Source organism: Eumetopias jubatus, unplaced genomic scaffold (genome assembly GCF_037043125.1).
Source record: "Eumetopias jubatus isolate StellerSeaLion01/CBP00866 unplaced genomic scaffold, mEumJub1_p1.0 scaffold_12, whole genome shotgun sequence".
NCBI lineage: Eukaryota > Metazoa > Chordata > Mammalia > Carnivora > Otariidae > Eumetopias > Eumetopias jubatus.
Genome location: NW_028274818.1, coordinates 51,716,222 through 51,738,530, shown reverse-complemented (window position 1 = coordinate 51,738,530; position 22,309 = coordinate 51,716,222). Strand labels below are relative to the sequence as shown.

The window sequence follows — 22,309 nt, the reverse complement described above, 5'->3', positions numbered from 1 at the left end:
ATCTCCCCCTTTCACCCACAAGGGAAGTTCTGTCTGGCTGACCCTAGAGAGGGGGCAATGACTTATGACCCTCAGGGAACACAGCCACTATGCAGCCCAGAGCCAGGTGTGGACAATGCCTTGGGCTTGTGGGGCCGTGGGGGCCTAAGGGTAGGATGGACGGAGCACAGGATTAATTGGGGCTGGGAAGGAGGCCACCGCTCTTAAAAGGTAATAGGACACTTGGCTGGTAAGAGTGTCAGAAGACGAGAATCTTTGGCCCACTAAAAAGGACTTGGATTGTTGGGATGGGGTGAGGTTACTCTGTTTCCTCTGAAGGGCTGTTGATGGCAGAGCTCTCTTCCCGAGGCTTCTCCCAGGGGCTGCTGTGAGAACCTGGCCATCCAAGGCAGTGACCAGAGCACGAATATCTGGGAGTGAAAGGCAACTCCTGGGAGTCCAGGGAAAGAAGGCCTGGTGCCATAGCAATCTGACCCCAGGACTTGCTTTAAGTTGGTCTCTTTAAAACATTCCAGACTTGCCCTCCTTGGTGGGAAAGGAGGCGAAGGTTAAGGATGACTAGGGGGGTGGGAGCATGGAGACCGAGGCCCAGGCCTGGGACAGCAGGCACCCACGAGAAGCTACATCCTGCTTCCTCCAACACCCTTCCCTTGTTGCAAAGCACAGTACTCTTACCCCCCACCCCTTGTTTCATATTATAAAATACAAACAAATGACAGAAAAGGTCAGTCGGCCCGTGGCCGCCCACTGCTCAGAACTGCAAGGACCGCCGTTTCCTCCCCGCCGTGAGATGGTGGTTGTAGGGGCGCATCTTCATTTCCACGAAAGGGATGGAGAACTCGTGGCCTTTCCAGTGGTACCAGTTGATCCCCTAGGAAGGAGAAAGACATGCATGTCAGGTCACCACCTCCCACCCTCCCCCCGCCGGTGGAACACCCAGCTTGAAAAGAGGGACAACACCAGGAACAGGGAATCCAAGATGAGGACTTAGCCATTCTCCACTAACGGGAAGCTTTGCGGCCCAGCTCCTGATACTGTCCAAGGAGCTGGGTCTCTTTCCAGCTTTTCTTTTTAAGCATGCCTGTGGCCTGAGTGTTCATCAGGCCTGTACATCAGGTCATTTTTTACTGCCATCTTTATGTTTTTGGCTTTTAAGATTTGCATGTACCGGTTATTGGTGTTGAATTTCAAAATCCCAACAGTATACGAGCATTTTGTGGAGAATGATTGTGTTTGACTGCTCACTCCTGATGGGAGAGTCAGGTAGTTTCCACCCATGGTGACCAGCCATCTTGGTTGGCTCAAGACTGAGGGGTTTCCCTGGCTGCTGGCCTTTGGGTGCTAAAACTGGGAAAGTCCCAGTTGTTCATCGTATCACCCAGCCCAGCCTGTGGACTTGAAGTCTCTAATGGGGAAACATAGTCCAGTTTACACTGGTTTTTCTGATCTCTCCTTTCCTGGGACCCTTCTTTAGATAAGGTTGAGCCTGTGAAGCTGTTCCTAAAATTGATAAGCTCTCCATGGGATGGTTTAGATGAAGAAATGAAATGGAACGTAGTGGTGATCAAAGGCTTCTCTGGGTGAGTTCTAACTTCTGAGTCCAAATGCTTCTCTTTCTCTCCTCTGGTTTCTGCTTTGTCCTGCCCTTATTTCAGGGCCTGCCTTACTTTCCTCTTCACGATGGTCCTTTCTCAAGACTGAGTTTTTTTTTTTTTTTTAACAAAGGGAAATGTAAGTGCACCCACTTGTGCACTGAACACATAAAGCTAAGTGACGGTGGGTTTCACAGCCCTGGGTCATTCATAACGGCGGCGAGCTTCACCTACCTGACTGTGCCTGGACTCTCCATATTTCCCGTTGAGGTTGGTCCGATGGCAGTTCTTATACCACCAGGCCCCCTTGTAGGACAGGGCGCAGTTGGTAACTGCAACATCATTGTCTCTGTCCTCTGTGGAGAAAGGGCGTCCTTGATGATAGCTGAGGGAGTCCCCTGTAAAAAAAAAAGATGCTTTCGTAAGGCCATCTGATTTGTCCCTCTTTTGTCAGGATTGTCTGGACATTTGACCCACTCCCAACACACCTAGCCTCCACTTAAGGGACCTTCCATTTACCTCTCCCGTTTCCACCCATTTCCTCAGCTGGGCTGTACGGAACTCCACTCTACCTTAACCCCTGGGTCAGCTGCTTCCTTGCTGCTCTCAGCAACCCATTTCCTCATCCCTCTGACTTTCTGCTCAGAGCTCTGTCCACTCAGTCCACCTCATACCTCTATCTGTTTCTTCTAGGCCTGCACTGGGCACCAATATTCATGATTCCTTTGTCCCCAGAGGAGACAGTGATGAGCCATGGCCACTTGAGTCAATCTGGGTTACCACCGTGCATCCACGGCCTGGCCTTCTCCATGGTTTATTAGGCCGGGTCAACCCTCACCCAAAACCCCACATTCAGAAATTGGTGCCACATGTAAAGAGGGATCTCAGCCAGCTCGACTTCCTATCCATAGGAGAAAGCATGATGAGAAAATTCTAATCATGTCCGAGAAGTGGTTGGGAAAAGCAGGGCTGTATCTTGGGGAAGTTTGCATATGGGATAGACTGCTTGGAGATGCGGTAAGATCTCTAGCCTTAGAGGCAAACAGAGGTGTCTGGATGTTGTCTTGCTGGGATGTTGTGCAGGGGACTCATATGAATTGAGTATTTGAGGCGAGGGATCAAACTTTAATTAGTTTATAACTATCGGCTAAACTTTTGGTGGGACTTGTGGTTGGAGATGTCGTGAAGGGGCGTATGCTGTTGAATCAATGTTATTGTAGATGCTTCTGAGGTTGCTTTAAACTACGAGAGACCACCGTTCTAGGTCATCTGTGGTATCTGAGTCCGCATTCATGGTGGCCACTCAATGCCTCCACTGCTTCCTGCCACAGCTTAACTCTGAGGGGATGATTTTTATCCTATGAGGAAGCCTGATCCCCTCAGATCAGTTGGATTCCTAACTCAACATAGTATGTCTCTGTCCCCTCCTTTTCATCTTCTCCAAGGAATCTGGTTTTGTGTCCATTGAGAGCTAATCCCACTACCTGAAACTTATTATTTTTTTTTAAGATTTTATTTATTTATTTGGGAGAGAGAGAGAGACAGAGAGTAAGCATGAGCAGGGGCGGGCGGAGGGAGAAGCAGATTCCCCGCAAGTGGGGAGCCCCACGTGGGGCTTGATCCCAGGACCCTGGGATCATGACCTGAGCTGAAGGCAGAAACTTAACCAACTGAGCCACCCAGGTGCTCCCCTGAAACTCATTCTTTCCCATTTCTTCCAGGTCTGGTAGAAGGCAGAAAAGATTTCTTATCTTTTTCTTTTTCATATTTATATATTTTAGCATATTTATCTCCTCCAATCCTAAATCATATTCATATCCTTTAGCTTTAAAACTTCTTGGATTAATCCTATTCTCTAGGGACCCTTTCTTTACCATCGGTTTGACTCTGTTGCCTCTACTCACCTCCTATCTTCTCATCTCCTGCTTGTCCTTCTGTAATCTAGAATGTGCTCTCAACCGCTGCCCTGCAGCATGCTCTCCAGCTTCCTCTCCGATGTTTGCCTGCAGCTGCCTTGGCCACATCCCAGCATTGGTCTTTATCTCCTCCCCAAATCTGGCTTCCCTTCCCATTTCTGCCTCATACCCACCTCATATATTTAGTACATTGTCCAAGTCTTGGTTTTTCTCTCTCAAACTGCTGTTCAGATTTATACCTTTCTCTTAATTCCTGGCATTAGTTAAGTCTCCTATTATCTCCTACCAGGATTAATGCAGCAGCCGACAACTTGTCTCTGTTCTTCACTCAGATTTACTTTATTCAGTTTATGGCGTCACATTGATCTTCCTAAAACCCCCAAATCCAAAAGACTCAGGACCTACCATGGCTCCTCACTGCTCACCATAGTCCCTTGGTTTTAAGGCCCTTCCTCCCCCAATCTTCTTTCTGTTTCTTCTGAACTCACACCCTGCCCTGGGGAGCCAGGGGCCCTCCCTCCAGGGTAACTGCTCCTTCCGTGACTTCTCTTCCAGGGTTTGCCTTCCCTCACCATTGGGACACCAGCCAGATGTTGTTCCTTCCTAGGCCAACGAGTGCCTGGTAAGCTGGAAATGAGTACCATTTCTTTTGTGGTTCTTTTTAAAAAATAGATGTTTAGGGTGCCTGCGTGGCTCAGTTGGTTAGGCATCTGCCTTTGGCTCAGGTCGTGATCCCAGGGTCCTGGGATCGAGCTCCACATCGGGCTCCCTACTCTTTGGAAAGCCTGCTTCTCTCTCTCCCATTCCCCCTCCTTGTGTTCTTTCTCTCGCTGTGTCTCTCTCTCTGTCAAATAAATAAATAAAATATTTAAAAAATAAAATAAAAGCTCTTGACCTGAACACTTTGAAATCATGAATTTAAAAAAAAATAAAAAAAATAGATGCTTAGTTCTTGCAGAGGCCATGTCTTATGCTTCTTTTGAGTCCCTGTAACTTGTGCAATGAACTTCTAGGGTTTGCTCAACAACCTCTTATTGACAACTTGATTTGGAATTTTCAGTTCTACTCCAGTTAGAGTCCTGACTAGAGACTTAGATTTTTGTAGCCTTGAGAAATGGGGACAGGAGAAAGGGCTGAAGGTGGATTGGAGGCCATGGGATGCATTGTTGCCAGTAGGGCCAATAAAATGAGCAACAGGTCAAGATAAAGACCAGGGGAATTGGGCAATGGTAAATGCCAGAAAGAGAGGATGGGCTCTTGCCCACTGGAGTCCTTCTGGTCTCAACAGAGCAACCATTGGGTAGAGTTGCCCAGAGAAGGGGGCAGCCTACATAAGCCCAGGTTTTCATCTTTTGAGGAAGATGAACTGAATACTTGAAGGGAGGGGTCAGAGTGTGATTAATTTATGATGATTGGTAGTTTGCTGGCAGGATTTGCCTAGGAGACATGAGAGTTGAGTGCGGTCCCACAGTCCTGCCCTCCATGGGGCCCAGCAGCAAGACGGAGCTGCGGTAAAGGAAGCAGTGGCTGAGCCCACAGGAGGCAGAGAGAAGCAAAGGCCTGGAGCAGGTGAAGAGGTGGGAGGAAGGTGGGACATGGGAGCAAGGGGCAAGGCTTGCTCTTCTTCCTGTGGGAAGAATAAGAACTACTTTTCTATAGGCACCATTCTAATCTTAGGGAGTTGATTGTATCAGGTTTTCTTGAAATGATTTAGTCTGATATCTGGTTTAATACACTCCATTTCAATGGTTCTTTTATGCCCAACGTGTAGTAAATTGGAGCTATCATTAGGGGCACCTCAGGCAGATCTGACCAACTGCCATTGGGAATAATCTCCAATATGAACAATAACAAAGCATGTCTTCCTATGGAGTAACAACACGTGGCTGAGAAGAGAAATACTTGGACAGGTGCAGTATTCGGAAGGGCAACACCTTGATGATCTTCTTAATCCCCAGAGGCATAAAAATGCTGCTAAAATTATACACTAGCATTTAGCCCTAAAATTGGAGTTAATGAAAGGACTAATAACTGTGTGCCAAACAGTAGAAAGTTTGGCAAAACAGGTTTTTATGAAATGTGCTATAATAGAACCCAGGAAACAGATTGGCAAAGCCTAAGAAGCAGACTGGATATTATGTTCCGATAAAACTATTAATGCAACAGAGCTTATAGAGATGGTTGTTCTACTTAGTAGAAATGTCATAAAAATCTATACAGGAAACGTGAGCATGTATTTGGTTCTTGTGGAGGAATGAAAAGAAACGTGGTCAGTGAGGGTCATTCTAGTGCTCTTGCTTGCACCTGACAAAGGCCTTATGATGACTACTGAGGGGAGGGGGTGTTCTCAGAATATGGAGTTGCAAGATGGTTTTCCTGGATGTCATCACAGGGGGGCATTTCTCCCCAGACAGTAGATGATTATACTCTCATTGGATAAGAACCCATATTGATTAATCTAGACAAGAAAAATAATGCTTTGCCCTCACACTGCGCTTTTTTTTTTTAAACTTTAAATGTACTTTTGCTGCACTGGTCGCATCTTTTTCTGACTACTTTGTGAAGTAGGGCAAGCATCCTTATTATGATTTTCCAGATGAGGAAACTGAAATCCTGAAAAATTGGTTTCAGGTCACCTGGGTGGTTAGGGACCGAAGGGACCAGCGCCAGTGATTCTCAGCCCTCCCTCTGCCCTGCTCTTTGGCTGGCAGGGAATTCACACGCTGTGGGGGTGCTGCCGCTTCCCGGGGCAGTTCAGGCTTAGACCGAGGGGGGTGCGGGGGCGCTGTACTTGCTGCCCACCCACCGGCCCGGCGTCTGCTCAGGGGCGGGGGTACCTGCAGTGCCGTTGTAGACCCCTAGGCGCAGCTTGTACAGGTTTCTGCCATCCTCCACCGAGAACTTGTCGTAGGAGGCGAAGGCAGCCTCCTGGCCGTCCCGCATGTCCACGCGCAGCTCGTAGCGGCCCTGGGATGTGATCCTGTGTATGTTGTCCAGCCCTGTGGAGAAGAGCAGAGAAGGTGGGGGCCCCGTCCCAGCGGCTTTGGAAATGGGAGCGAAATGGGGCTGTGGCCTCACAATGGATGTTACAGAGGGGGAGGGGGATCTGGATTGCTTCTGCCCTCAGCCCTTCTCAGGTCATTTATCAGACAGACCTTGCCAGACTCAGAAACTCCTCCTGCAAAAAGACAAACCCTGGTCTGCTGGTGGGTACATCCCCCCTGCCCCCCGCCCTGCCCCATGTCAGCTCAGGGGTCCTAACATCCAGTCTTGACTCAGTAGCAGACAAACCTTGAGCCTTGGGATTCCTGGCCCTGTCCCCTACCATCTTCCACTCCAAACCATGGTGTTGGGTGAAAATGACAAGGCTATTACATAGGCGTGAATTCTTTGGCTTGAGTGATAGGAAGCCAGAGGTAGAAACACTGATAGAGGAGTTCAGGACAGGCGCTAGGGGCCTAGGAGGGCCAGATACCCTACCATCGCCTAGTGGCCTGCAAAAGAGATTCTGTTCACCTTGTATTACACTGCCTTGCCCTTTCTCAGCTTCCAGCCCTCCTGGGGCTCCCATAGCCTGGTCAGGGGATATTGCCATTTGCCCCCTGACTTCAGTTCCTTTTTGTCTAATCTACCTGCTACAGTTTGCTTTGCCCCGTCTGCACTGGTCTTCTGGGGGTTATTTTCACCCATCTGCTTCCCTTTGGGCTCTAAGCTTCCCGGACCTTGGTCTAATAGTAAGGTGCAAACCTCTGTGAGCCCACATTCTCCTTGGCGATGTTTTCTCGTGTATATTCTCTTGTCCGTTTGCCCTGGCTGGCTGGACTCTGGGACTTTCTGATTTTGACCTACCTGTCCAGACTTTGAGCCACTCACCTTGCATTGCTGGTGATCTCTGAGTCCTCCTGATTTCTATCTGCCTACTGAACCAAGGTCCTTTTGCTTTGCTGTCATATCTGATATCTATCAGAGTATACCATGATGAGAATAAAAGAATTGCAGTGATGGAAGGGTATTTAGAGATTACTTAGGCTAATCTCTTTGTGGAAAAAGAGGTTGAAATCTACACAGGTGCTATTATTGGCTGAGGGCCACCTGGATCTTTCTGCTTCCCTACCTGTTTGAGTCATTTTAATTATAAATTGAGGGCTATTTGCTGTTCGCTGGGTTGCTGACCCACAACCTACCCTAGACTTGTGCTTGTGTGGATATAGTGGATCCTGGGTGTACCTGCTCGGATGCCCTTAGTAGATGGTGGACATGTCCCCCAGCTGCTGGATGTGTTGGCTGCTAACAGCTCACAGCTGCCTTCTTCTTGGACAATTGCCTTTGACCAAACAGGAGTCACTTCCCCTTAGCAACTACATTCTCCCTCCCCCGTATCTTGAAGCAGACCTACATTAATGCCTGATGTAGGGGGTAGGAAAGACCATCCCCCTTGTCCTGGTGGGGACCAACTCCGAGGAGCAATTCATAATCCAGATCTTTCCTAAGGATCAGACTAAAGATCATCTCTCACGAAAATTACGTTTGCATATTTTCCTCTGCTCTACCTTGTTTCCTCCATTCCCCTACTCCTGAGAGCACTCCCCTAATAGATCCCTTGAACTCTGCTTCTGCTTCTGGGGAACCCAACTTGGGATATAAACCATGGGTCATAGTTACCCCCAACCTGAGTATTGCTGCCAAACTATAGATCACCAAGCCATGCCTCTATTCAAGAGCCCTCACTGGCTCCCTATTACCTATGGCATTATATCAAGACTTCTCTTCCTGGCTTTAGATACCATAATGTGCTTTCCTTCAACCCACCTAACCTTATTTTCTTCTTTCCCTGTCCTGCATCTTTCCTCTGGTTGAATGGTTTCTTTACTATCCCATTTGCACATGTCAAAAGAATCCCTGCCTTCCCTCTTTTCTTGTCCCTTTCCCTCCTGCATTCTTCTTATTCATTGACTGCCCAAAGCCTCCTCCACAAAGCTGACCCCTCCTCTCTCTGAGTATCTGTGCCTTCTCGTTGGTAGTTCATCGGTTAGTACAGTGTTTCTCAGTGTGGGATGGCATCTCTCATGATAGAAGAAATACTTTGGGAATAAGGACTAAAATAAACTTAAACATATAGGGAGAAAGGTATTTCCAAATTCTATTTCTTTCTTAATAGTTTAAGGAAAAACTGTAACTCAGATCCTAACCTTGACTTTCAGTCTCAGTTTGGTTCTAGTACTTTGTGGTGAAACACCCAACACTTGCTAACCATCATTTGTATCACTGCCAGCAACATCAGGCTTGGAGCCCCTATATTTAACTGTCATTTTATAATATTAATATTGTTTTCTTTTCCTTGTATGAATTTTTAAGGCTCCCTTTTGTTTCGGCACGTGATAACTAGCTTTCTATGAAGTTTCTTTCACAAAACAGTTGATTTAATTAAATAAAGCAAGTGATATAGACAACATTTAAGTGCAGGATAGTTCAGCCACTTCACAGATAATGTAAAAATGGTGGAATCGGTGCACAGCTGCTGAGGTCCGGGGAACACGAGCCCTGTCTGCCAGGTGCCTGATTTGTGTGCATTGTACTTGTCCCTCAAGCTGTGTGCAAACTCCCAGAAGGTAAAAATACTTCCTATCACCTGATTTCTCTCTCAATGTTCTTATCGTGTAGTTTTATTACCTACATTAGCCAACACAGATCTGGGCATCCCATAGGTACTCGATAAATTCTTATCATTGACAGACCGATCAGTGCCTATACTTTAAGTACCTACCACCTCAGACACTATATATAAGAGGCAATGGGATGAAAACATGACCAAGATGTGGTCCCAGTCCTGAAAGAAGTTTCTGTAGCATAGTCAAAAGAGACAGAAAGAAAAACTGGACACTGCTTTGGGCCCACAAAAGAGGGAGTAGCCAATCCTCCCATAGGCAAAGGGTGAGAAAATTGGGCAGGACAGGTTCTACGAAGGAAGAGGAGTTTAATTGGCTCTCTGAATATACACAGATGGGGACCAAGGTGTCCAGAGGAGGGGGATGGTGGGTTGGGAGAACATTCCTTGCAGAGGAAGCTGCAGTGATTCTGAAGGTTTGGAGTTTGGTGTTGGCGTGTGTATGGGGGTGAGGGTGAGAGGCGTGGGGTACTCAGTGGCGGGGAGCTGCTTCCAGAGCTAGATTAGAAAGAGCCTTGTACCTCAACCAAGGGGTTTGGTTTTCACCTGGTGGTGATGAGGAGTCAGTGAAAGGGTTTACAAATGAGGTTAACCACAGCTCAGATTTTGGGTGTGAGGAAGATGGCCATGTGCACAATGGAGTGATCCCAGAGGCAGAGAGGTCAGGTTGGGAGCCGTCGTGTGGCCTTCAGGAGAAAGATAGTGAGGCCTGGATGATGTAGTGACCAAGATATAGAGAGGAGACCGCAAATATGGAACCCGGTTATGCTGCTGTCCCCCTGCCTCCCTGTACATAGCACTATGAAAATCTAAACCAGAGGGAGATGCAGGTAATCAACTTACTGCTTTCTGGGGTTGGCATCACTGCCACCTGCCTGGATGGGGTGTGTATTCACCTTCTCACACCAGCTCTGTTCTCAATCTGCACCTCCTGCTTGTGTCAGACCTCTAGGAGATGGCAGGACACCTCCAAGGCTGTTTTCATTTTTCTCTTCCCTTGCCAAGTCAGGTAATAAGATTCCCCCGGGGAGCTGGGGCAGGGCGACTGCCTCCTCTCTCTCTCCTGACCTGCAGGCTGACCGGTGGGTGCCCAGCTTCTGAGAGGTGACCAGCCAGCTAGCTGTGTCCTGCGCCCCCTCCCCCACCAGACAGCTCACTTCCTTTGTAGTTGCCTCATGTCAAGATCCATCAGCATAAGAGACTATTAAAGAGGATGGGAAGAGACAGAGCAAAGAGGAAAACACCACAATAAGATAAAAACAGATCAATAGTGGAGCCAAACAGAGCAAAAGGTACTGAAAGCAATTCACGAGCTGTCGACTTCCCAACAGACACGGCGTTTCTGATCATCCCAGATGGACACAGAAAGGAGGGAGAGGGACAAAAAGCCAGAGTAGGGTTCCCAGGGAAAGCACAAAGGAGGATTACCCAGCCAAAACTCATCCTCCAGGTTCCCGAAGCCGACACGGTACTCAGCCCACTTCCGGAAAAAATCTGTTTGGCCGTTCTGCCGTCTCTGGAACACCTGTCGGGGAGACAAGGGGGAGAAACAAAGTGATGCTGAAGAAAATAAACCCTCATGAGTAAAATCGCTGTAACTGAGTTTTCTATCTGCCATGACAAAGATGCTCAGATAAGGAATATTGCAGTACAGAGCTCGGTCTTCACACAGCCATTTTCGTAAAAGATGCTCAGAGCCCTTCTCTTCAAGTGCAGAGGCCCCTGATGAATAGGCCAGGGTGTGATATTGACACTAATTTGCACCTCTGCAATGTAGAAAGGATTCAGGATCCATCTCAAGCCCCCAACTAGTCAAGGGGAAATAGGCTTGGCTCTCAAATTAATCTTTTTGCAGGACAGAGTGCAGTAGAAAGCATTTCTCACCAAAAGAACAGGACCATCTTCAAATCAGCTTAGTAAATGTCATCATCCTATTGTAGGCAAAGCAACTACGTATCACTTACTTTCTGAGCTGTTTAAGTGCTAATTTCATTTAACCTCCAATGCATCAGCCTCAGCTTCAATTTCCAATTATGCTTTAAGAAGGAGGCACAAATATGTCAGAAACATAAAAGAAAATGTCTCCCAAGAGTAGCTTATGAGCACAGCCACCATTTAACTCCATTAAAAATCTATCCATTTTGCACCAAGAAATATCCAGTGCTGTGTGTTAGCAGTGCTGGAGGGGAACCACAGGAGGACAGAGGGACTGCATGTATGCAGGACTCAGCTAATGCTGGGCTGCTTTAGGGTCAGGCTGCAGGAACTCTCCCGTACGCATAGTGGGCTGCACTGCTAGGCGGGGCCATTTGTGAGGTTGTCCTTTCTCTTCTCTTGGTGTTGCCCTATTAGCTGTGGAAGGAGGGTGTCTTTCTTTTCCTGACTACTGGTGCATTCGGAAGGCTGTGGCAGCTCTGGGGAAGAACCAGGGAGGCCAGGGAAGATGGGGATGGGGTGGTCTTGGTAACTAGAGATAGCTATTCATTCTCTGCCCCTCATCTGCTCCCCCATATGCAGTCATCCCATAGGCCTCCCCATTGAGGCTCACCTCTTCCTGTAGAGGACCCTCCTCCTACAGAGGATCCACCCCCTCTGCTCCTTTATCTGTAGCTGCAGCCTTCAGCAGGCAAGAGCCCTGGGCCTATCAGAGCCACTCCTCCCTTTCCCTGGCAGCCTCCTGCATTAACTATTCTTGCAGAAGGAACAGTATTCCTGGGGTCCCTTCAATGGGCCAGGCCACTGCTGCCTCCATATGCTTAATCCTTCCAGTGCTTGGCCAAACCTATGACTGTGCTGCTGAGCAAGGCCCAGAGGCAAGGAAGAGCCCCAACATGGACAAATGGGGGATAGGTGAAGATTGGTCAGAGGGAGATGAAATTTGGATCCATAGATGCTGAGCCAGATGTACTAGACACCGAGGATGTTTGTGTGTATGGGGAACAGCCACAGGTACTTACAATCCAGCCACCCCCATCAGTGGTCATGTCGCAGTACACCTGTAACTTCTGGCTTAGCTCTCCATTGAGGAAGATGGTGTACACCCCACTCAGAGTGTCTCCGTTCATCAAATGCTGGGCACAGTCTTGAGGATGAGGAAACACCCGGCCCCCTGCATAGGAAAAGAGGAAATTTTCAGAAAGGATCCTTTATCCTACAATGTGTAATGACCCCTTGGATTGGAGAAGGTTGTAGAGGGCCTTGTGGTACTTCATCAAGAGCTGTAAGAAATCTTTACTGGATCTCAAGCAGTGTGGGGAACCCCACATCATCCTGCATTCCCCCTCTCTAGATGATGTTGGATTTAACAAACAATATACAGTTTTACGGTATTTGAGGACCAAAGATCTGGGTTCACAGTCTGGCTCCTTCTCTTAATTATTTGTTTGGCTTTAGACAAAAAAAGTGTGTTGATGCAGTTAGTGGGGTTACTCAGGTGATGATTACAGATGCATGGGCCACAATAGATCACTGTAGGGCCCACCTTTCTTTCTTTCTTTTTTTTAAAGATGTTATTTATTTATTTTAGAGAGGGAGAGAGCGTGTGCACATGAGCAGGGGGAGGGGCACAGGGAGAGGTAGAGAGCATCTTAAGCAGACTCCATACTGAGCACGGAGCCTGACACGGGCTCGATCTCATGACCCTGAGATCATGACCTGAACCAAAATTAAGAGTTGGATGCTTAACTGACTGAGCCACCCAGGCGCCCCGGTAGGGCTGGCCTTTCAAAGAGATGACAGGCATTAAGCAAAACCTTCTGTCATCCTCACAGCAGCATGAAGGAATGCCTAAACAAGCTCAGAGTTAGCAAGAAGATGGATCTCTACTCCTTGCACAAAATAATCTCCTGATTGGACTAAACAATCAAATGGCCAGGTTTTACAGTTCAGTTTAAGTTTAAGGAAAGGGCAGGGGAAATAAATTGCTGCTCATCTTTCAGAGAGAACAGCCCAATTTGTAGAACAATATCTAATTAGCTAGAAGAGAAGCTTAAATCATGTATCTTGAAGAGCTTAGCTTCGGGGCAAATTTCAATGCTTAGCAGGCAAGCCAAGAAGCAGAGATTCCACCGGAGGAGATTTCTGGACGGCAGGAGTGGAAAGAGCAAGTAAAAGGGAGAGCTTGCCGTGTAAGGAAAAGTGGTTTGGGTGCTCTGTACATAAAATGATGCTCAGGGTCAATGAAAGGCGGTTGATGCGGTTTTGCATCCTTGAACTGTAGCAGTTAGGAAGGTGGGCGGGTAGGGCAGGCACTACAGTGACCCCTAGTGGTAGCACCGGCGCACTACAGGTTTGCCAGAGGGCTGCTTGGAGTCAGCTGTGGGGGAGGGAAATCAGAGCAAGTGGACAGCATAATGCCACACGGGGAAGGCGGTGTAACGTCCTCACTAAATGCCCTGGTCATCTAAGGCTCCTGTCACAGATCATCTGTGAAGCATCTTGTGTTAGGAAGAGGTTGTCGGGGTTCAGTAGATCTGTTAACTCTTAGCACAGGGACTGTCCAGTTTGGGGCCATACCATGGTCAAGGTTCGCTCCCATGTGAGGTACTTTAGAACAAGGGCACTGCCTACTTCAGGCACGGTTGCACCATGGAGTAACAATACATTTCTATAGAACTTGTACTTGACAAGGTGTGTTTTATTTCTACTTAATTCTTGCAAGAAACTTTGAGAGTAAGGGAGATTGTCATAGATCAGACAGATTGTTATTTGGCAGACAAGGAAACTGCACTCAGCAAGATTGCACAACTTCCACAGGTCATTTGAACTCAAGTTTTGAGTTCAAGTGCTCCCTGCACTTGACTAAACAATCAATGTAACATGTATACAGTTTACAGGAGTTACATCTATCCATACAGCAAAGGATTAATTGATGTCTGTATTTATCTTATAAGCATATAAAACCCCAAAGGTTAAAGTTACCTCAAAAAGTTCTATGTTCAAATTAAACATCTTTATCCTCCAAACTGATTTTCTGAAATAGCTGCAGGAAAGCTCTAAATTTTCATCTGCAGCATGTCCTAGAACCTGACGGAGTTCTTGATCCCACATATTCCTCTCAAAGAGGCCAAGAAGTGGAATTTTGTAATTCCTAGAGGTTACAATTACGTGTCAGGAGACAGGGGCAAGTGAGCTCTTTCCCCTCTCCCTGTTACTTTGGGAGCAAATGATTATGTCCTGGCTCCCAGACCTTTCTCCACCTGGTCTCTGCAGCAACCCGCCTGTCTGCCTTCCTTTCTCCACTCTTCTCTCATTGCCTGACTTTCTCATTTTATGAGATCAGCACAAAATGTTGGGCTTCAGCTCCTCCTACCTTATGCACTAAATAGTTTTTTTTTTCTTAACCAATTTAGCTCCTTAAAGGGGCCAGAACTCCCATTTTTTCCTCAGTATCCAGTATGTTCCCAGCAGAACATCTTCCTCTAAACCTAAAATGACAACCTCATATAAATACACCTATAAAACCAAGCCAAACTTCAGAATAGGTAAGTAAATAATGTTTTACTTTCTTCATCTTGATGATGTTGATTATTTAAGTTATTGATACTTTAAAAGCGTTCAAACACATTAGTTGCCTTGAAGATAGACTTACCAAAAACAAATATAGTAATTGAGATGGCTTGCTCTGGAGAAGTTTTTACATATCTGAAAGAATGTCATATAAAAAAGGGATTCATGTTTTTTAAAGTCAGAAAATGGGAATAAAATCACTTAAGAAAAAAGTGGATTTAAGTGGTGTCAAAAGTTTGGATGAGATGAAGCTCTCAGACTGTACCCTTGAGAGAAGAAGGGCTGTGTTTTTGTCCTTCTGGGCCCCCACACTGGGCTGGTTGGTGGAGGGGCTCACCAAATGTGTTCAGGGCTGATGCATAGTTGCTGGGTACACTTATCTTACCTTTGACAAATTGCAAGGCCACCTGGTTGTTTCTAGATTTGATTTAGTCTGTGGCATTAATGGAAATTCAGTCAACAAGCATTTTGCCTGCATAGAATATCAGGAGCAGTGACTGGGATTTTTACATCCTGGGCACTTGGAGAAGACATGTCTACCATGAAACCACTCCTCTCAACCCCTCTCTGGCCCTCAGTATTGCCAGAGTTTTGCCTCATACCACATGTCCTTGATCAAATCATTATTCCTTTTCATCAGATGAGAGGAGTCAGAGGCTCACTAACTATTCCCAAATGGGGACTTTATTAAAATTCAGATTCCTGGGTTCTGCGGCAAATGAACTGAGTCAGAATGTTGGGGGGTGGCAGGGGATCAGTGTCTTACCAGATCTCCTTGATGAGTCTGAAGAGCAGCTGGATTGGAACCCCACTCTTTCTCTGGTATATTTTCCTCTTCTCAAAGAGGCCAAGAAGTGGAATTTTGTAAGAGCTAGACTATGCCCCTGAGGGGCCTGGTAGTCTGCTTTCTCTGCCTAGGTCCTATGCTCTAGTGACTAGACCGAATGTCTCTGTCTCTCGGTCTCTCCCTCCCTCTCCTCTTTCCTTCTCTTCTATCCCTTTTTCCCTTTCCTTTCCTGTCTTTCTTTAAGATTGATTTATTTATGAGAAAGAGAGAGAGAGAGAGACTGTGAGTGAGCACGGGGGAATGGAAGAGGGAGAGGAGAGAGAGAATCTCAAGCAGACTCCTGAGAACAAAGCCTGACATGGCGCTCGATCTCATGACTCCAAGATCATGACTGGAGCCGAAATCAAGAGTCAGACACTTAACTGACTGAACCACCCATGTGCCCCCCAAGTAGGTATGTCTTGGGTGGGCTGGTCCCAAGATTTAGACAGGGTGACAGGGGAAAGAGAGGGAATAAGAGATTCTATTTATTCTTGAGTTTAAACCTTGTGTTCTAGTTTTCCCATTAAGTTCTGCTTTGAGGGTTGTTAGACCTAACTAATAATAAAGAATGCACTGATTCTCACTCTGCTGTGTTCCTTGCATGTATACTGTGATTTCATACATTCTTAGGAGGTTGTCAGGGCAGAGCTCAGGCATCCCTAGCTCTCTGGATGTCACATCATCTAATATCATCGGAAACTCACCTTTCACCCTAACATAGATCATTCCAATAATTCTTCCCAAGGCGGAAATTTTAGGACCAAGAGCAAAACTGGAAGGTTTTTGTTTCCTTTCATACAATAACCGGAGCCTGGCCTGACAAAGAGGCTTTTTCTTTTCTTTTCTTTTTTAAAGCACAAGCTGTGGTGTTTACCAAGTTAAGAGGAAAGCAATGCCAAGTGATCGGTACACTGAAATGTCTTATGGTTAAGTGTTTCTAGATGAAATTGTGAGATCAACAGGACTGGGGCACTCAGCGGAAGAATTGCTCAGAAATTGGTTTGTGTTAGGCATCCGAAGGCTGAGTGCTGAGTGGGGTGAAGTGAGCTACGTGACACACAGCACGATCAGATAACCCCCAGCTGGCTGGGAGTGAAGGAAGAGACTTTTCTGTCCCTGCCCTGTTCTTACTTGTTTTGTATTCTTGGATGCAGTCTTTAAAATGGTCAGAGTTGATGGCTTTGGAGAGCATTTGCTTCCTGCCCATTCTTATGGCCTTAAGCATCAGGACCAAAGCCATGATGCCAATGTTTCCCTCCGAGGACAGACTTAGCAGATCTCTGTGTAACTACACAGCAAAGTGTGCTGCTCCACAGAAGTACAGGTGACTGCCTCTTTCACCAGTGCTTAGATTGTTCTTCCCAGAAGTGGGTTTCTGGTTGGCAGGTTTGTGGAGGGCACTCTGAGGTCATGGACAGGGTAAAGTTATTTGTTCAGCCCACATGGGCTGTGAAAACCTACCACTTCAGCCTCTTTAATAGCATCTTTTAATTCATTTACCTGTTTATTCTTTTATGTATTTATTCAACAAACATATGGGGGGCATCGTTGGGTTCTGAAACTGGGCTAAGAGATAGGAATATAAAAAGTAAAAGGATACAGTCCCATCTTTCATTTTGCTCACACTCTTGTGGGAGAAACAGACAATTATAACCCCAAGTTCTAAGTGCTCTGGGAAAGAGATAAACAGAGGGAGCTATCAAAACGTGGAGGTGGGTATGTAGTGAAGTTTGGGGCTGATGAGGGTAGGGCCAACAGTGGAGCTTGGGATGGGGCAGGATTAGCAAGTGCTAATCAGAAAGCACTTCTTATTTTAGGAGCTGATATAGAAGTTAGCTACAAATTGGTGGGGGAAGGGTGTCCCAAGTCTGCACAAAAAGCATGGTCTATTTGGGAAACTGCAGAGTTAGCCAGAAGCTGGGTTGGGTGGATAAGGGAGAGACTCAGGGAGGCAAGGGGGGGACTAGATCATTCCATTTATAAGGAGTTGAACCTTCTCAGGCAGGCTACAGAATGAAGAGATTATGGACTTTAAGCTCAGTTTTTATAAAGATTATTCTTACTGTGGGGTGGAGAATGAATTAGATGGGGGTAAGATTAGAGATAAGTAAGACCCCATTCAGTTGGGAATCTGGGAGGAGAGGTGACAAAAGCTTTTAAGGATGTAATAGGAGTGGAGAATCAACTGAACAATAGACAATTTGGATGCCTTTATTTGAAGCATTTCTGAGGAAGATCCTCAAGCTCTGCAGATCACCTGCCTTCTACCCACCATGGGCAAATGCAATAAACTTCTGAATCTTCCTTTCCCAAAGATCAGCTGAAGGCACCCTGATAGAGATATGTTCTGACATAATTTGCCTTATTTCTTGGATTCACTTATATCAGGAGACTCAGTTCCATGGCAGATTAGTTTTGATCATAGACTGCCAGCTATTAGCCCCCAGGAAGGGGCTCATGGCAAGGAGAGGGCTGGGTCATGGTAATACCTCCTGCCTGGTCTTTTCCTGCTACTCTGACCCTAATTGCATCCATTATCCATTTTTTAATGAGTGATTTTTTTTTTTTTTATAATGTAGATGTGATCCTATCTCATCTTATCTCTCCCTTGCCAAAAACCCTCCAATGGCTTCTTCAATGCAATGGCTGCAATTGCAATGACTTCTTGCAATTAGAAGAAAATCCAAAATCCTTACCTTGGCCTACAAAGCCCTGCATGCTCTGGCAATGCCTTGTATTTCCCACCCTTTCTGGCTGGCTTTTTTCTAATCTGCTGAACATGTCAATCTTATTCCTTCTTTGGGGTATAATAATTACTCCTACTATGCCTGGAATGTTCTTCTTTGTGTGATTCACTCTCATCATTCAAGTCCTGGCTCAAATGTCTCAGCTTGAAGGGAGGCCTTTCCTGACCATCCTAGTTGAGGCCAGAGTCTGTGATAAGGGAAGAAAGTGACAATCAGAAAATGCTTCCTCCCATACAAAATGTCCTAGAAGTTAGCTCTTCATATATGTCCCTATTCCATTACTGTTTATTTTTTTTATAATACTATCACTATTTGACATTACCATATTTCCTTCCTTTGTCTATTCCCAACTGGCTTATCCCCCTTGAATATAAGTTTCAGGAAGGTAGGCATCTGGCTCATCTTGTTCATCACTTTATCCTCGGAACTTAGAACAGTGTTTGACCCATGGTAGATGCTCAATCAATATTTGTTAAATGTACCATACCATATGAGCACTATATCCATCCCTATGATTATGAAAAGGGAAATTAAAGTTAGATTTTCTGAAAACATTTGGGACAATACAATTAAAAATTGGCCAGATCAAATCCTGTATATAGTGACATATAACATTCTATAACATTCACAGTACTAACCACCTATGGCAGATGGTTTGATGTTTGATGAAATTTACTGCCCTCTATCCCATAGAGTGATCACATATCCCTGTCCTACTGAATAGTATAAACAATTATATGTAAATAAATTTATAAACTTAGATAAAATAGACCATTTCCTTGAAAATCACCATCTACCAAAAGTCACCCAAGATGAATGGATAACCTCAATAATATCATAAGTATTAAAGAAATTGGATCTGGAGTTAGGACCTTTAGAAAAAGAACCTGCAGACCCAGATGGCTTCATTATTAATTCTAGAAAACATTTAAAAATGAACATCGTCAATTTTATACCGTCTCTTCCAGAAAATGGAAGAGGAGGGAACATTTCCAACTCATTCAATAAGGCCAGCATCACCCTGATACAAAAACCAGACAAAAACAGTACAAAAAGAGAGAGAAAGTAGGTTAGAAAAAAGTTTTAAAGTTCCGTTTTTGCTTCTCCCCTGTATTGTCCTGGACTAATCATTACCTACCTCTTCACATGTACTTTGTTCTTCTCTAATGCACCCGTAATAGACATAACAGGTGATAACGCCAAAGGAACATGAGCCCACAGGCCAGAATATCTACCATTAAAGAATAAGACTACCGAGAAAGACCACAGGCAGTGTGACACCCATCACCTGATGAAGAATTATTAGAATAGAGGGTCCAAGTTTAAATTAAGCATGATACGTCACTTTTTTAAGGAAGTAAGGAAGGATAATAACAATATGAAAAAAGAACAAAAATTATGAATAATTAGTAGAATTATTAGGCATGAACAATATAATAGTTGAAGGTAAGAACACAATGGATGGGATGAATGGGGGATTTAGATTCAGCTGAACACAAATAAATGAATTGGATGATCAGATTGAGGAACTTTCTAAAAAGATTAAAAGTAAAGATAAAAGAAAACATAAAGACAAAGTTAAGGGATTTGGAGGAGAGAATATACATTCCAACATCTAGCTAAAGAAGTCCTAAAAGGGGGAAATAAAAACAGAAAGAAATGTTTAAAGAAATAATAAAGATGAATGTCTCAGAATTAAAGATAAAACACCTCAGATTTAAAGGGCTTTCAGAGTGTCAGAATAAAGATAAGAAGAAAAACAAACCCCAAGACATATAGTGAAGTGGAAGACTGTAAAAAAGAAAGAAAAAATGTTCTAAAAGCTTCTAGAAAGAGCAGACCGCCTCCAGAGGGAACAAGGATCAGACTGACATCAGACTTCTCAGTGGCAACACTGCATATCAAAAGACAATGGAATACTTTAAAATATGAAGGAAACAAATATTTGAACCTGGCATTTTATACCTCTGATCACATTGCAGTTCAAATGTGAGGGTATGATTAAAAAATGCTCTAGGCATATGAGATTTCATGAGGATTTGCCTTACAAAATCCTTTATGGAAAATCTAGAGTAAGCACACAATTCAGAAGAGTGACAAATGCTAAAGTTCTGAAAAGTAAGGGTGATTAAACACTTGAGTAAAATGTCTTACTTTTGCCTTAAATAAAAGACTATCACAAAAGAAGAGAAAAAAAAAGAAAGCCTATTTATAGCAACCCACAGCCCAAATCTAAACAGGGTTTGTTTGGGGGAAGGTGAAAGGAGGGAGTAAGGAGGAATCCAGAGGGGTTTGAGAACATGCTCAAGTACCTGGATTGCAGCAGGGAAGGTCTATTGGTCTATTTAAGAAATCAATAGGGACACAGAAACACGAATATGGGTCTTAAGCTGGTTCTTTGAAAATATTAATATTAATAAGACTGATTAAGAAATAAAGAGAGAAGCTGACAAAAATAAAGTGAAAAAGGAAAAAGAGCTCCAGATATATGAGAGATTAAAAATAAAATCTCTTGAAGAATTTTATGCTATTAAAATTTAATACTCAGGTGAAATGAATAAATTCCTAGAAGGTTATAAAGCATCACAACTGGTGCAAGATGAAGATGAGATCTTGGCTAGATAAGGTAGAAGTACTAGTTGAACATCTCATGTTCCTAAAACAAACAAAGAGAAACAACCAAAACAACAACAAAATATCCCAAGGTGGCTTTAGTGATGAGTTCTGCTGTAAGTTATTCCAAAAAGAGTATAAAAAGGCATGAACACTGCTCAGATTTTTCTTTTAAATGAAGCTAGTGAAACATGGATTTCAAAACTCAGTAAGGAGGTATATACAAGAAAAAATGTATAGGTCAATTTCATTTATGATTGTAGATGTAAACAGGCTAAACAAAATTTTAGCTAATTAAACCCAGCAGTGCACTAAAAAAAGTCACATTCAGGTGAGGTTTCTCCTAGGAATGTAAAGAAATGTATCAAAAAAATCTATTGATGTACTTCATCTCATTATTAAGATAAAGGATAAACATCATATAATTAACTCAACTGATGCAGAAAAAAGCCACTGGATAATGTTTAGCAACAAAGTTTATCACAAAAACTCTTAGCTTCAAATAGAAGAAAATTCTGTGACTTAAATGTTTTAAACTTCAAATCTAAGCAAATATCCTGGTTTACATAAGATTAGCCAATTATACATATTTTTTCATTTTATAAAAGCTTAAATAGCTGTTTTTTCCCCACCAAAAGGAGGTCTAAAAATGAACACCTAGCAAAAAGTATACGACATGAAGCTGCAACTAAGCATTCCCTTTAAGAATGGGAATGAGTCAAAGTTACCTAGTACCACTGTTCAGCTGAACATAGTTCTTGAGGTCCCAGCTAATATGACAAGGAAAGAAAAATAAATAAATCAGAGGCATAAGGATTAGAAATATATAGATAAAACCATCATTATTTGTAAATGATATAAAACAGTTACATAAAAATATTAACAGAAATAATAGATAATTAGAATTAATAAAAGAGCTCAGCAGGATTGCTGGGTATAGGATCAATATACAAAAATCCATAGCATTTTCCCATATCAGCAATAACAAACTAGAAATAATTTTTAAAGTTCGATACAAGTCACCAAGCAATAAGAAATTATAAAATGTTTAGAAATTAACCAAGAACATAATGTTATAGAGAACTTCTTAAAGTCCTATGAAACAACACAAAGATGATTTGAATGAAGATACACTGTATATTTATAGAAGGGATGACTTAGTATTCTAAAGATGTCAGTTCTCCCCAAATTACTTTATGCATTTATTGCAATTCCAGTCTAAATTCAAGTTGAGATTTCTTTTGGGGTACTTGATAAACTTGTTCTGAGATGCCTATGGAAAAAATGAAGGTCACCAAAGAGCTAAGTTGAATTCGAAAAAGAAAAGTGAGGTAAAACAATTCCTTGTTTTACCACTTATGGAGAGATTAATGTTAAGATTAATGTTAAGATATTAAGTAATAGATATGAAAACACAATATAGTGTTGGCAAAAGAACA

At 44.1% G+C, this 22,309-nt stretch overlaps 1 protein-coding gene across 2 annotated transcripts in view; it reads right to left on the bottom strand.

Annotated features, from left to right (window-relative positions):
• Positions 1 to 751: 751 nt before the first annotated feature.
• The window catches only part of TNR (tenascin R), a 79,464-nt gene continuing 57,906 nt past the window's right edge, over positions 752 to 22,309 (bottom strand). For both annotated transcript variants that reach the window (XM_028123060.2, XM_028123061.2), the window contains 5 exons: positions 12,131 to 12,282; positions 10,602 to 10,698; positions 6,346 to 6,507; positions 1,827 to 1,990; positions 752 to 871 (listed from right to left, as the gene is read on the bottom strand). In XM_028123060.2, the coding sequence (XP_027978861.2) occupies positions 752 to 871; positions 1,827 to 1,990; positions 6,346 to 6,507; positions 10,602 to 10,698; positions 12,131 to 12,282 (695 nt within the window). The remainder of the gene's footprint in view (positions 872 to 1,826; positions 1,991 to 6,345; positions 6,508 to 10,601; positions 10,699 to 12,130; positions 12,283 to 22,309) is intronic.